This window comes from Lathyrus oleraceus, chromosome 6 (genome assembly GCF_024323335.1).
Source record: "Lathyrus oleraceus cultivar Zhongwan6 chromosome 6, CAAS_Psat_ZW6_1.0, whole genome shotgun sequence".
NCBI lineage: Eukaryota > Viridiplantae > Streptophyta > Magnoliopsida > Fabales > Fabaceae > Lathyrus > Lathyrus oleraceus.
The window spans coordinates 35534347-35547065 of record NC_066584.1 but is presented as its reverse complement, the minus strand read 5'-3'; the positions used below and the strand labels follow the sequence as shown (position 1 = coordinate 35547065).

The 12719-nt window shown below is 40.0% G+C and overlaps 1 protein-coding gene across 1 annotated transcript; it reads left to right on the top strand.

Annotated features, from left to right (window-relative positions):
• The first annotated feature begins 4270 nt into the window (after positions 1–4270).
• LOC127093868 (uncharacterized) lies at positions 4271–5292 on the top strand. The gene is made up of 2 exons (XM_051032766.1): positions 4271–4400; positions 4460–5292. Exons 1-2 carry the CDS (start codon positions 4271–4273, stop codon positions 5290–5292), a joined length of 963 nt encoding a protein of 320 aa, XP_050888723.1.
• Positions 5293–12719: the final 7427 nt, after the last annotated feature.

The following is a 12719-nucleotide window of genomic DNA, read 5'->3' as shown; positions in this document are numbered from 1 at the left end:
TATGTATATGTATATGTATATGTATATGTATATGTATATGTATATGTATATGTATATGTATATGTATATGTATATATGATGATTATGCTGACAAAGCGATCACAAAGGATACAAACGTCATCGATCTGAATCATTAATACAACACTCATCCAATCTCAACAGGAGGGAATCAATTGGAGAAAGAAAGGTAAAGGATGAATGTGAATTGTCCATCTCAAAGGCTCAACCCTGGCTGGGGAAAAGAAAAAGATCTGCCGAGAATCTGCACCATCAACTCTGCGGGGAATTTTAGGTCTACACCATCTCAAATGGGAGACAACCTTACAGAGGACCAGACATACTACTCTAGAATTAATGCTGAATGAAATCCGCTGGAGACTTGAGGGGAAACAAAAATCTTGTGCTGGATCTATGCAAATCGCTGAGAAAATGCACCTACAAACCAAAGGAGGCAATTACAAACTCAGCTGAGGGAACCAACAAAACTCGGCTGGAGATGTTGTAATGCTGCAGGGGGTGAAACAGAGATCATGCCAACTGCTTGGGGAAAATAAACAATGCTTTGCATTTCAGGGCTCACCTGTTTTCAGACCGCTGTTGATATTCCTTAAATGAAATTGATTGCTCTTAAAAGTAATTGCTTTTATTATTTAAGAAAATATGATTTTGATTTGAAATTCAATTTCAAAATGATCATCATAAAATTTAATTCTATTTGGCTGAAAGATAAATAAGAGTAGAAACAATTGGATAAAAAGCTCAACTTTATTTAATAGAATGGTAGTCTGTAAATGACAAGAATCCATAGATCCTTACAAAAGTTGAGAAAATGGTAATTTACATGGAAAAGGGCTACATTGAATACAATGATCACTAATCCTTCTACCAACTTCAATATCCACTGGTGCTCTTGGCTTTGGTTGAAGATGTATCAGAACCAAACATCGTGCTCAAGAATGTCTTCAAGACTAAAGATCAACAGGATGCAGTTACCCGCCATAATCCCTAATTTTTGAATAAATTTCCCCAAGGTGGGGTACTTAATTTATCGGGATAAATCTTCTGTTTTATGTCTCTAACTTTTACCTGGATCGCCCTTCCGGGTTTTCAATCCACCGAGACGCTCATTTTTACCTAAGCCTCTCTTTCGGGTTTTCAACTTAGTGAGTTGTTCTTTTATTTTTTAGGCGAAGTATTTCTTGACTGCATCGGCGTTCACAGGACGAGTGAACTCTTCACCATCCATAGTTGTAAGAATCAAAGCACCGCCTAAAAATGCTCTCTTGACAATATTTGGGCCTTCATAATTAGGAGTCCATTTTCCCCTAGAATCTGGTTTAAAAGATAGAATCTTCTTGAGCACAAGGTCATCTTCTCTAAACACACAAGGCTTGACCTTCTTATCAAAAACTTTCTTCATTCTCTGCTGGTATAACTAACCATGACACATGGCAATCAACCTCTTCTCTTCAATTAAATTCAGATGGTCCTACCTGGTCTGACACCATTCAGCTTCTAGCAACTTGGCTTCCATAAGCACATGCAATGATGGGATCTCAACCTCCACTGGGAGCACATCTTCTATGCCATAACCAAGTGAGAAAGGGGTTGCTCCCGTTGAAATGCGGATGGATGTACGATACCCGTGCAAAGCAAATGGGAGCATCTCATGCTAATCCTTGTATGTTACAACCATTTTCTGAATGATCTTCTTAATGTTCTTGTTTGCAGCTTCAACAACCCCATTCATCTTAGGTCTGTAGGAAGAAGAATTATGATGTGCAAATTTGAAGTCTTTGCAAAGAGCTTCCACCATGTTATTGTTCAAGTTAGATCCATTATTAGTAATGATCTTACTTGGCACACCATACTGGCATATAATCTGATTCTTGATAAACCTTACAACAATTTGCTTGGTTACATTCGCATACGATGCCGCTTCAACCCACTTTGTGAAGTGGTCAATAGTCACTAAAATGAAACGATGTCCGTTCGACGCTTTAGGCTCAATCATGCCAATCATATCGATTCCCCACATGGATAAGGGCCATGGAGAGGAAATGAAGTTCCACAGTGTCGAGGGAACATGAATATTATCTGTATAAGTTTGACACTTGTGGCATTTCTTCACAAACTTGCAACAGTCAGATTCCATTGTCAGCCAATAGTAACCAGCTCTCAACATCTTTTTTGCCATAACATGTCCATTGGAATGAGTACCAAAGGAACCTTCATGGACTTCAGTCATCAATAGGTCTGCTTCGTGTCTATCCACACATCTGAGAAGAACCATATCGAAGTTTCTCTTTTACAGCACATCATCATTCAGGTAGAAGTTGCCAGCTAACCTCCTCAAAGTCTTCTTATCTTTCAGAGATGCCCCAGGCGGGTACATATGACTTTGAAGGAAACATTTAATATCAAAATACCATGGCTTTTCATCTTTGATTTATTCAACAGCAAACACATGAGCTGGCCTATCAAGACGCATCGCAGTCAAATTAGGAACTTCATTCCAAAACTTCACCACATTCATTAAAAGATGCCAACCAACCGTAGTTCCCCGAACTACGAATGCTCTGATTTCCTTATTGCACCATAAGCATATGTAGGCCGAGATTGCGAGATCTTGGTTTGCACACTAATAAAAAACCTCCCTTTTCTCCCTTTCTGAGGTTTCCATCCAACTCTTTTCAATATTTTCATCACTCGAAGAAAACAAATAACATTCAAATCGCAAATTAAACTAAAAGGTTCTCGTTGAGTACAACGTACACGAGGGGTGCTAATACCTTCCCCTTGCGTAATCGACTCCCTAACCCGAATATGGTTGTGACGACCATTATTCTATTTTTGAAAGGTTTTATCGATATTTTCCTATTCCTTCATTGGGATAAATAGAGTTCGGTGGCGACACTGTTCGAACTAATTTTTCCGCGACCATCGCGAGGGATCGTATTTTTTTAGATGCGACAGATGGCAACTCTGCTGGGGATTTAGCTCCAAGCTAGAGAGAGTCAAGCCTAATTTAGTTCAAATTGCTATGAATGTTAAAATATTATTTTTCTTCCTTATTGTTTCTTTATACCTTGCTGTATTATTTATGCTATGTGATTTATTTTGCTATTATATTGGGCGGTCTATGGTACTTGATACATGTTGTGAGATAAGCTCGTACCCGAGCTTTAAGAAGAACTTAGAACCTGGAGTTGTGTTGTATTGAACCAAGGGGTATACACCTCGTTGGGACAATACGAAGGCTCCACCTAGAGTAGATCTGTTTGGAATTTCCCTCACAATATGGCTAGCCCATTATTGCAAGGAAACTTTGAACACGATTCGTGACTCTAGGAACTTCACCTTAAACCGAAGTCCGTCTTCATGATTGACGATTGTGTAGTATTGAACCGAGGGGTCTACACCATGTTCGAACAATACGAAGATCCCAATTATAGTATATTGATTCAGAACTTCCATCTCGATGTGGCTAGCCCATTATTGCGATGGAATGTTGAACACAATCCATGACTCTAGGTTCTTGTCTTGAAAATGGATAACCTAGGGGCCATCCTTTGTGTGTGGGGTAAAGAACATAGAACAGGCGTATAGGGTGTACCATGTGATATATGTGAAACCTGGATCCCTGTCATTGCATAAACATCATATTTCATTCATTATGAGCATAGAAAAATCATTTTCACACTTTTTTTTACCAGGGAATTTCAAAAATTTTAGTTGATTAAGCATTCAAGAGTAGATGGAGCCAGGAAAGATAAAAACATTCCAAATCAAAGCCAAAGTACCATGTGTGAAGGACTTCATTGCATTTAGAGATGGGTTGACTAATATCCGACGAGACGCATTCACGCTCAAATATGGGAAGATTTTAAGCTTGTTGTTTGTGCCAGTACAAAAGGATGCTATTATCACACTAGCCCAGTTTTATGATCCATCACTCAGAAGTTTCCTCTTTCGAGATTTTCAGTTGGCTCCAACTTTGGAGGAATTCGGAAAGATATTGGACTCTCCTAAGCAGAAAAAAGGACCTTATAGGGGACATGGTCAAATCCCAAAACCCAAGGAGCTGGCAGAGGTGTTGGACATTCTAGTTGAAGACCTAACTCCTAACATCAAGATTTGGGGAAAGGTACAAGGAATTCCTCAAAAATACTTGGAGAAGACTGCTCAAATCTTTACGAAAGCCTAGAAGTGGGAAGCCTATCATACTATTATGGCCTTACTCATTTTTGGATTGGTGTTATTTCCTAATATGGAGAAGTTGGTCGACGTAGCAGCTATTAGTGTGTTTTGGGCCGTTAAGGTTAAAGACGAAGATCCAGTACCTGCACTTCTGGAAGATATTTATCATACCTTGCAATTATGCTTTGAGAAGAAGGGGGGTTGATGTTGTGTTGCATACCGCTCCTTTACAAATGGTTTATCTCTTATGTGTTCAAAGATGCTGATATGGTTGAGAGGATGAATGGATATGAGTGGTCTCAAAAGCTGGTAGGACTCACCGAAAATGCCATTATTTGGTACCCCCATGGTTTGAACTTAGGGGATGCAATTACTAGTTGTGGAGATTTTCTAAATGTACCATTGATAGGGTCAAAGGGTTGCATTAACTACAATCCAGTCCTAGCAGTGAGGCAATTGGGTTATCCTATCACATACAAGCCAGACGACCGGTTGTTAGAAGGCTTTGTGTTTCATGATATGGAAGACCCCATTATGTTGAGAAGGGTTACCCGAGCCTGGGAAAAAGTTTGCTTCAGGGGACAAGACAAAGGAAAAAATGTTATAGGCGATAAAGAACCTTATTACCAGTGGGTCATGAAGAGAAGTCAAGAGGTCAAGTTGCCATTCATCCTTGATCCTCCTACTCAACCTCCACCACCAGAACCTATCCCTATCTCCATTGAAGAGGTGGAAGCATTAAGGGCTACTATAGCAAGACTTGGGCGAGAAAAAGAGGAGTTGCAGATAAGCCTTCAACAAGTTTCAAATGAAAGGAATAAGATGAAGTGGGAACTAGAGCGGAAAATGGCTCAGCTAGAGGAAACTGAGGAAAAGGTCGATAAAGAAGAGCATAAGAGAAAGAAGATGAAAGTAGGCATGGAACAAGCTGACCTCTACTTAGAAACTATCAAAGAGCAGTTGAAACAAGTTGAGAAAAAATGCCAAAAGAATAACCGATGGTGGCTACGTGCAACAAAAGAAAAGAAGGAAGTTAGAGAGGCATTGGAAGTTAAGATACATGATCTTACTGTCTCCCTTCACCATTCTTAAGCTCAAGCAGAACAAGAGCGCCGACTTAAGGAAAGAGCCACCAAAGCTTCTCGAGTCACACCTAAAATTTGGGCTAAGAAATGTCAAGAGGCAAAGGACGCCAGAGAATACGCGTGACATTGGAAGGACAAACTTGAAGCCTTCCATCAAGACAATGTGATATGGCTGAAGGAAAGAGAGCAGGTGATTGAAGACTACGATACATTCAGGAAAACTATTGACATTTCGCAAAAGGACAAAGATGGGTATCGTGCAAAGCTTAATGATTTGGTGGAATTCTGTAATTGGCTAGCCCAAGATATGCCTTGGAGATTGAGAGAGGCAATGGAAGGACTGGACCAAGACAACATGCATCCTGGCGTTGTCGATTTCGTTATGATGTGCGAAAGAATGTTAAAGAGGTTCAAGTTTGAGTTGGAGGAACTTATAACCCGAAAATCTATTGTGTGATTTTTCTGTTTTTCTTGTACTCAGTTTATGCTTTCTAAGAAGTTTAGTATTTGATCCGTATTAGTGCGGGCTGTTATGCCTTTGTATTATGTACTTTGACAAATTGAATGAATGAGGATGGTCCTCCCTTTTATTTCTTGGCTTTATGTTTCTTCGAATGCTTAAGAACGACAAGCATTATGAATAATTCCCTGGAAATAAAAGAAAAATAAAAAAACATCTTTCTCATCTGCATGCATCTAACACATCACGCATTTCATTTCAAAAACTTACACAACCTTTTTACCCTCTATCCAGTAACGCTGACTAATCAACACCGATACGAGACGCACAATAACTACAGGATGACATTGGAGAAAGTAGAGGCTAATCAGGCCACTATGAGGACATATATCACTGCTATCCAGGAGAACATGGACCAATTACTCGAGACAATGCTGGCAATCGCCCAGAGAGAGAGGGTTGTGGAAGCAGAAGCTGGAATGAGGAAGAATGAAAGTCACATTAGCACGTTAGGACTGGTTAATCTGGATGAGAGCTTCACTCACGCCAAGCAAAGCTTTGCTCATGTACTAGTAGGGGACAAAGGAGATGGAGATCATGTGGAGCCTTTTGATGCATCCGCTCAACATGGGTCTGAAGTGGGAGGAGATGATCCATACAAAGCTTTTTACATACCAGATCCACCAAAACCTAAGGTTCTTCCGGATCCCGCTGAAGAAAGGCTTTGCACGTTAGAGAAGAAAATCAAACTTATAAAGAGGAATAATAGCTTTGGTTCCGCTGCCATGAATATGCGATTGGTGTCAAATTTGGTCATCCCGACTAAATTTAAAACTCCTAATTTCGAGAAATACAAGGGCCAGACTTGTCCAAGAAGCCATTTAGTGATGTACTTCAGGAAAATGGCTGCGCATACTGAAAATGATAAGCTGCTCATACATTGTTTTCAAGACAGTTTAAGTGGGGCATCACTGAGGTGGTACATGAGTTTTGAGGGAGAATCCAGAGTTGGGAGGACTTAGCTGATGCTTCCCTTCGTCAATACAAATATAATTTGGATACGGCACCTGATCGTATGCAGCTACAAGGGATGGTCGTGAACGAGAAAGAATCGTTCAAAGAATATGCGCAATGATGGAGAGAGTTGGCTGCTCAGGTTGAACCTCCGTTGTCTGAAAAGGAAATGACTGGAATATTTGTGGATATGCTAAAGGATCCTTTCTTTGATAGATTGGTGAGCAGTGCAGCGTCAGACTTTGCTCACCTAGTAACAATTGGAGGCCGTATTGAGAAAGGCTTGAGGGATGGAAAAATTCAATGAGTTGTTGTGACCCCCAATGCACCGAAAAAGTATTTTGGAGGTTTCCAGAAGAAAAAAGAAGGTGACACAAATGTTATATCAAGGGGTTATAAGGGTAAGCAACAAATTTCATACGACCAAGTCGCCGCTGCGGTACACATACCATACCAGCAACCAACACAACAACAGGTTTGTCAGCAACAACCTCCACAACAACGACAACAACAAAATGCCATTCCGAAAACGACAGTTCAAACCAAGGCCACCACGAAGGCAACTTGAACCTTTACCTGTACCTTATAGCCACATATTTTCGTACTTGCAGAAAGAAGGATTGTTGACCTTGAGAGAGTTGAAGCCAGCCACCTTCCCGTATCCCCCCGGGTATGATGCAAAAGCCCATTGTGAGTTCCATATGGGTGCACCTGGCCATACTCTAGAAAATTGTTATGCATTCCAGAATTGTGTGCAAGATCTAATTGAAGCTAAGGTTATCACCTTTACTCCGAGACGCCCGAATGTAAACACCAATCCCATGCCAATACATTGAGGCGCGTCAGTCAGTGCCATCAAAGAAGTCAGAAATAATGAACTGATCAAGAAAGTTGAAGAAATTCAAACCCCTATTGCCGTGATAGGTGCATAATTGTTGAAGAGTGGTCTAATCCCGATAGACCCAGTTGATGAAGAAAATGTTCAAGAGTTGAAGAGCTTTATCCAGTAAATGTTGGATCAAGGAGAGATGCAGATCGAGCGCCGCAACAAAGGCATGAAAGAAAAAGAAATAGTTGTGATTGACATTCCTTATGACACAGTCAATGTAGAGATCCCCATTACCCCGTTGGTGATAGAATTTCTGGCACCCTTCGCATATAAAGGTGAAAAAGCAGTACCTTGGATATATCAACCCAGAGCTTTTAAGCAGGGGCAGGAGGACCAACATGTGGTCATTAGTGAGCCTAATATTACCTTTATTATGGGACCAGATGGAATGACACGCAGTGGCCGAGTGTTTGCACCAAGAACCGTTGATGCGTCTGCCAAAGCTAAAGGGAAGGAAGTTGCCACCCATGTCCAAAATCCTATTCCAAACCTTGAATTACAAGAAATATGCTTATCTCCGAAAGCTGTCGTTGCCCAAGAGGAGGGTGAAGAGTTTCTGAAGATAATAAAGAATAGTGACTACAAGGTAGTTGATCAGTTAAATCAAACCCCTTCGAAAATATCCATGTTATATTTGTTGCTCAGCTCAGAGGCACATAGAGATTCGTTAATGAAGGTATTGAGTGTTGCTCATATTTCGAAAGACATCATAGTGGAACAATTTGATGATGTGATAACTTGTGTAACCACTGGAAACTTCCTAGGGTTTAACGATGATGAACTGCCTGCCGAAGGGAAGAATCATAACAAAGCTCTACATATCTCCTTAAGATGCATAAACACCCCCATTATCAAGAGTTTTGGTGGATACAGGTTCTTCGTTGAACGTTATCCCAAAGACCACTCTGGTGAAATTGCCGTTGGAAGGACTTAACATGAAACCCAACACTCTGATAGTGAAGGCTTTTGATGGCTCGAGGCGAGCAGTAATAGAGGAAGTTGACTTACCGATTAAGATTGGCCCGACTATCTTCACTATTATATTCCAAGTTATGGACATGCATCTTGGATATAGTTTCTTGCTTGGAAGACCCTGGATTCACTCTGCGGGCGCAATAACCTCTACCTTGCACCAAAAGTTGAAGTTTATCTAGAATGAAAAGATGATCGTGATTGGAGGCGAAGAGGAAATCCTGGTTAGCCACTTGACTTCTTTCAGATACATCGAGGTGGAAGGCAAAATCACTGAGACACTGTTCCAGTCCTTGGAAGTCGTGAATGTTTTGACAGTCCAACAGATACCTGAGTCACCTAAATCAGAGATGTCAATGGCCTCCAGGCAAGGAGCTAAAGCTGCTATAGAGAATGGGAACGCCCAAGGCTGGGGCAAGGTGATAGAAGTACGCGAAAAGTGGGACAAGTTGTTGGTGTAAGCCCTAGAGGCCAATACTTTTGGTACTTGTATCGAATTATTTATTAATAATAAAAGGCTTTTTTTTCTTTATTATGTTTGTTTAATAAAGTCCCTGGAATAGATAGTCCGTTTAATGTATCAAGTGTGACTTAATCATGAGAGCACATTAAACATAAGGACATTATTCTTAAAGTATCTATAGTCGAGCTTTATTGTGAAGTGGGATAACATTAAAGCATGAAGACTATTATGTTTATAGACTGATGATCACATCTCATGGATCATGGATAAGGAGTTATCAAGTCTCAAACATAGGTATGAATATTAAGAGTAATATTTATACTGGATTAACCCGTTATGAGAATACTATATAGAATGTTATGCAAAGTGTCATAAGTTATTCTCATGGTGATAATGGTGTATACCACTCTTCGACCTGAAACCACTATGGACCCTAGATGTAGAGTCGAGTGCTTTATTGCTGATCAAACATTGTCCGTAACTGGATGACCATAAAGACAGTTGATGGGTACTCCACGACGCATGCTAAAGGACATGAGTGACCTAGATGGAATTTGCCCATCCTGCATAACAGGATAAATGTATATGGGCCCAATATTGAATTGGACAAGGATGACACAGTCTATGCCTTGTGTTCAATATAGACATAAGGGCAAAAGGGTAATTATACACATAATTATTATCACAAAATGATTTGTCAGATCACATGAGATTTTTGTGACTTGGGTAGCAGTGATGTGTTGCTAGATACTGCTCAGTGTTTATTATGTTAAATGTGTGATTTAATATAATTGCCAACGTCGCGAAAACCTACAGGGTCACACACAAAGGACGGATTGATAAGAGATAGAGTAACTAAGGAACACCGTAAGGTACAGTGCACTTAAATGGAATACGAAATATGGTAAGGTACCACACGTTTAAGTGATTTTGGGCATATTATAAGATATGGGCCAAAATACACTTAAGTGGGCTTTTTAGCTTGAAGCCCACACAAGTGGTTCTATAAATAGAACCCTTGGGTAGAAGCATTGTCACTCTTGCATTTCGTTTCTCTCTCTCTCTCTCTCACTCAAAGCCTTCATTCGTAGCAGCTAGCACTGAGATTGAAGGAATCCGTTCGTGTGGACTGAGTAGAGGCGTTGTCATCGTTTAACGTTCGTGATCGCCACAAGAGGTAACGATTCTATCATTGATCATGCCCATTCGTAAGGATCATTAAAGGATAAATTTTTAAATTCCGTTGCATTTTGGATCGCCATTCTCCTTCAGTGGTATCAGAGCCACTTACGAAACCATGAATCTGATAACTATTTATTTTCTGTATTAATACGATTAAAGACAGAATGAATCAAAGATTAAATTGAGATCGATCAAGTTATATATATGATATAAGTAATCCTGATGCAAAATACATTATATATGATATAGTGTTCTTGTTTCGTTCTTTCAAACACTCAATGGTTGTTTTCCTTTGAGCGATCAATGGTCGTTTGCTTCTTGATCCGACATTAGTATGGTGAAGCAATGACGTGTTGATCAATCATACTGAATCAACAATCAAGATGTATTTGACGGTCTGAAATTGGTGCATTAGGGTTAGTGACGACACAAGGGTTGTGTCTAAACACTTTTTCGAACAGTGTTAACCGGTTAACACATATGGTTAACCGGTTAACGTGAAACGAAATACAGCTTTCTAACAGTTTTTCAACAGTGTTAACCGGTTAACGTATTTGGTTAACCGGTTAACGCAAAACAGAATACAAATTATGAACAGATTTTCAAACAGTGTTAACCGGTTAACGTATATGGTTAACCGGTTAACGCAAGGCAAAATTCACCCGTTCGGCTAACTCTGCGTAATGTGATCTGTCGTTGAGATTTAATTAGGTTTTAATTGATTAAAAGAATTAAAATTGATAATAATAATAATGTGTTTATTATTGTCTTGTTGTGATCGGTTATGGCCTTAGTTTTCCTTTATTTTGTTTTGGGTTTTAAAATACGACCTACGTGTCGTGCCTCTCTTTTAATCTCTCAATGTAACTTCTTTTCTCATCTCACTCCCTCGTATGTAAAACGAGTTTCTTTATGTAATGTAATGTTATGAAGAAAGCAAAGAAGTCAGTGCCAAAGGAGGACAGCCTTGAAGATCTTGCTTGGAGAAGCTTAGATCGTTATTAGGTTAGCTTAGGTTCTCTCATTGGCTTGGGAGAACAATTGCGCTAGGGGCCATAACTATTCCATTATATATGTATGTTGATGCATGTGTATGTGTAGCATCTCAAATTTGCCCTCCTCATTCATGCATTCATTTTTAGGTCATTTAACATTTCATATTGCATTTCATCATGTCAATCAGAATTAGCTCCAAGAGTTTGTCTTCTAAGAAGTTTGGATATCATCCAAGTCACTTTGCGGGTTCTATCTGAATGATCAGTCAACACAAGGGAGATTGCGCATCAACTAGAGGTTTTCTTTAAAGGATCAAGCTTAATGGGCCCATTACAGTTCAAAATTCAACCATGAAGTCAAAAGTCAATTGTTGGTCAACTGAGAGTCAAATGGCTAGGGAATGACTTGAGATACTTCTAACATGTTCAAATGGGGTCTATTCATCATTCAAAACGTTAATCTTGAAGGAGAAAAAATTTGTTCATGAGCTATCATGCTCGCTAGGCGAGCAGAATGGTTCGCCTAGCGAGTCCCAAGAAAGGCCACCAGAGTCACCTGCGCCCAGAAGAACTTCCTGAGCTGTCTTGCTCGCTAGGCGAGCAAATTCTTCGCTAGGCGAAGCCCACGCATTTTGAAAATAAAAAATATAACAAAAAAGATCATGGGCTTGAATTGCCTTCATTCTGATCCAACCAAGCCACGAAAATCAGAGTATAAATTCTAAAATTCATTGGAGCTAACCCTAGAGGAACTAACTAATCTGCAGCAGCCTCCAGACACTGAAAAATTCACTCGGACTCTGAGAATTTTCACTCTGACTCACACACTTTTTCACTTCCATCTCACGCAAACCCTAACATTGCTTTGCAAACCCAACCGTGCCATTCAATTTCAATCGATCTCTCCAATCAGGTTTGCCCTATTTCCACTACTTTATGCTTTCAATTTGAAATTTCTGAATGTATGAGGTATTATGGGTGAATTTGAAAGAGTGAGTATCGTTAGATTTTGCATGTGGGTTTAGATGTGCATGAATGTGTAGAACAATACCTTGAATGTTTGATCACTCAGTTTCTGAAATGGGTACCATAGGATTTAGGGGTTTCGGAAATCGTACTGTTACCAGAGAAGAACCCAGAACCCGCAGGCATTCGCTAGCACCTCGCTAAGTGAACCTGTAGCGAAGCTTCGCTAAGCCTTTGCTAAGCGAAGCAGTAGCGATCGCGACAGTAGCTGCTTTTTTCTGTTTGCTCTTCAATCTGTTTTGTGTTTGTTATGACATGCTTTCTATTGCACCTGGGCACATGTTTTAGTATGTATGTCATGTCTTGATGTGTGGATCCTTGCCCCTGACTTTGAGTTTTGATACCCTTTCGATGCATTTGTTTGACAAGAGGTTTAGGCCTCCTATCCTTGGGTGTTTTTGTGAACTTTTGTGAACTTTAATGGCATGATGTG

Excerpts from the sequence above, each read along its gene's own strand:
- LOC127093868 (XM_051032766.1), top strand. The coding sequence starts at position 4,271 with ATGGAGAAGTTGGTCGACGTAGCAGCTATTAGTGTGTTTTGGGCCGTT. Across the intron at positions 4,401-4,459 it reads ATGCTTTGAGAAGAAGGGGG|ATGCTGATATGGTTGAGAGG; the intron begins GTTGATGTTGTG and ends ATGTGTTCAAAG.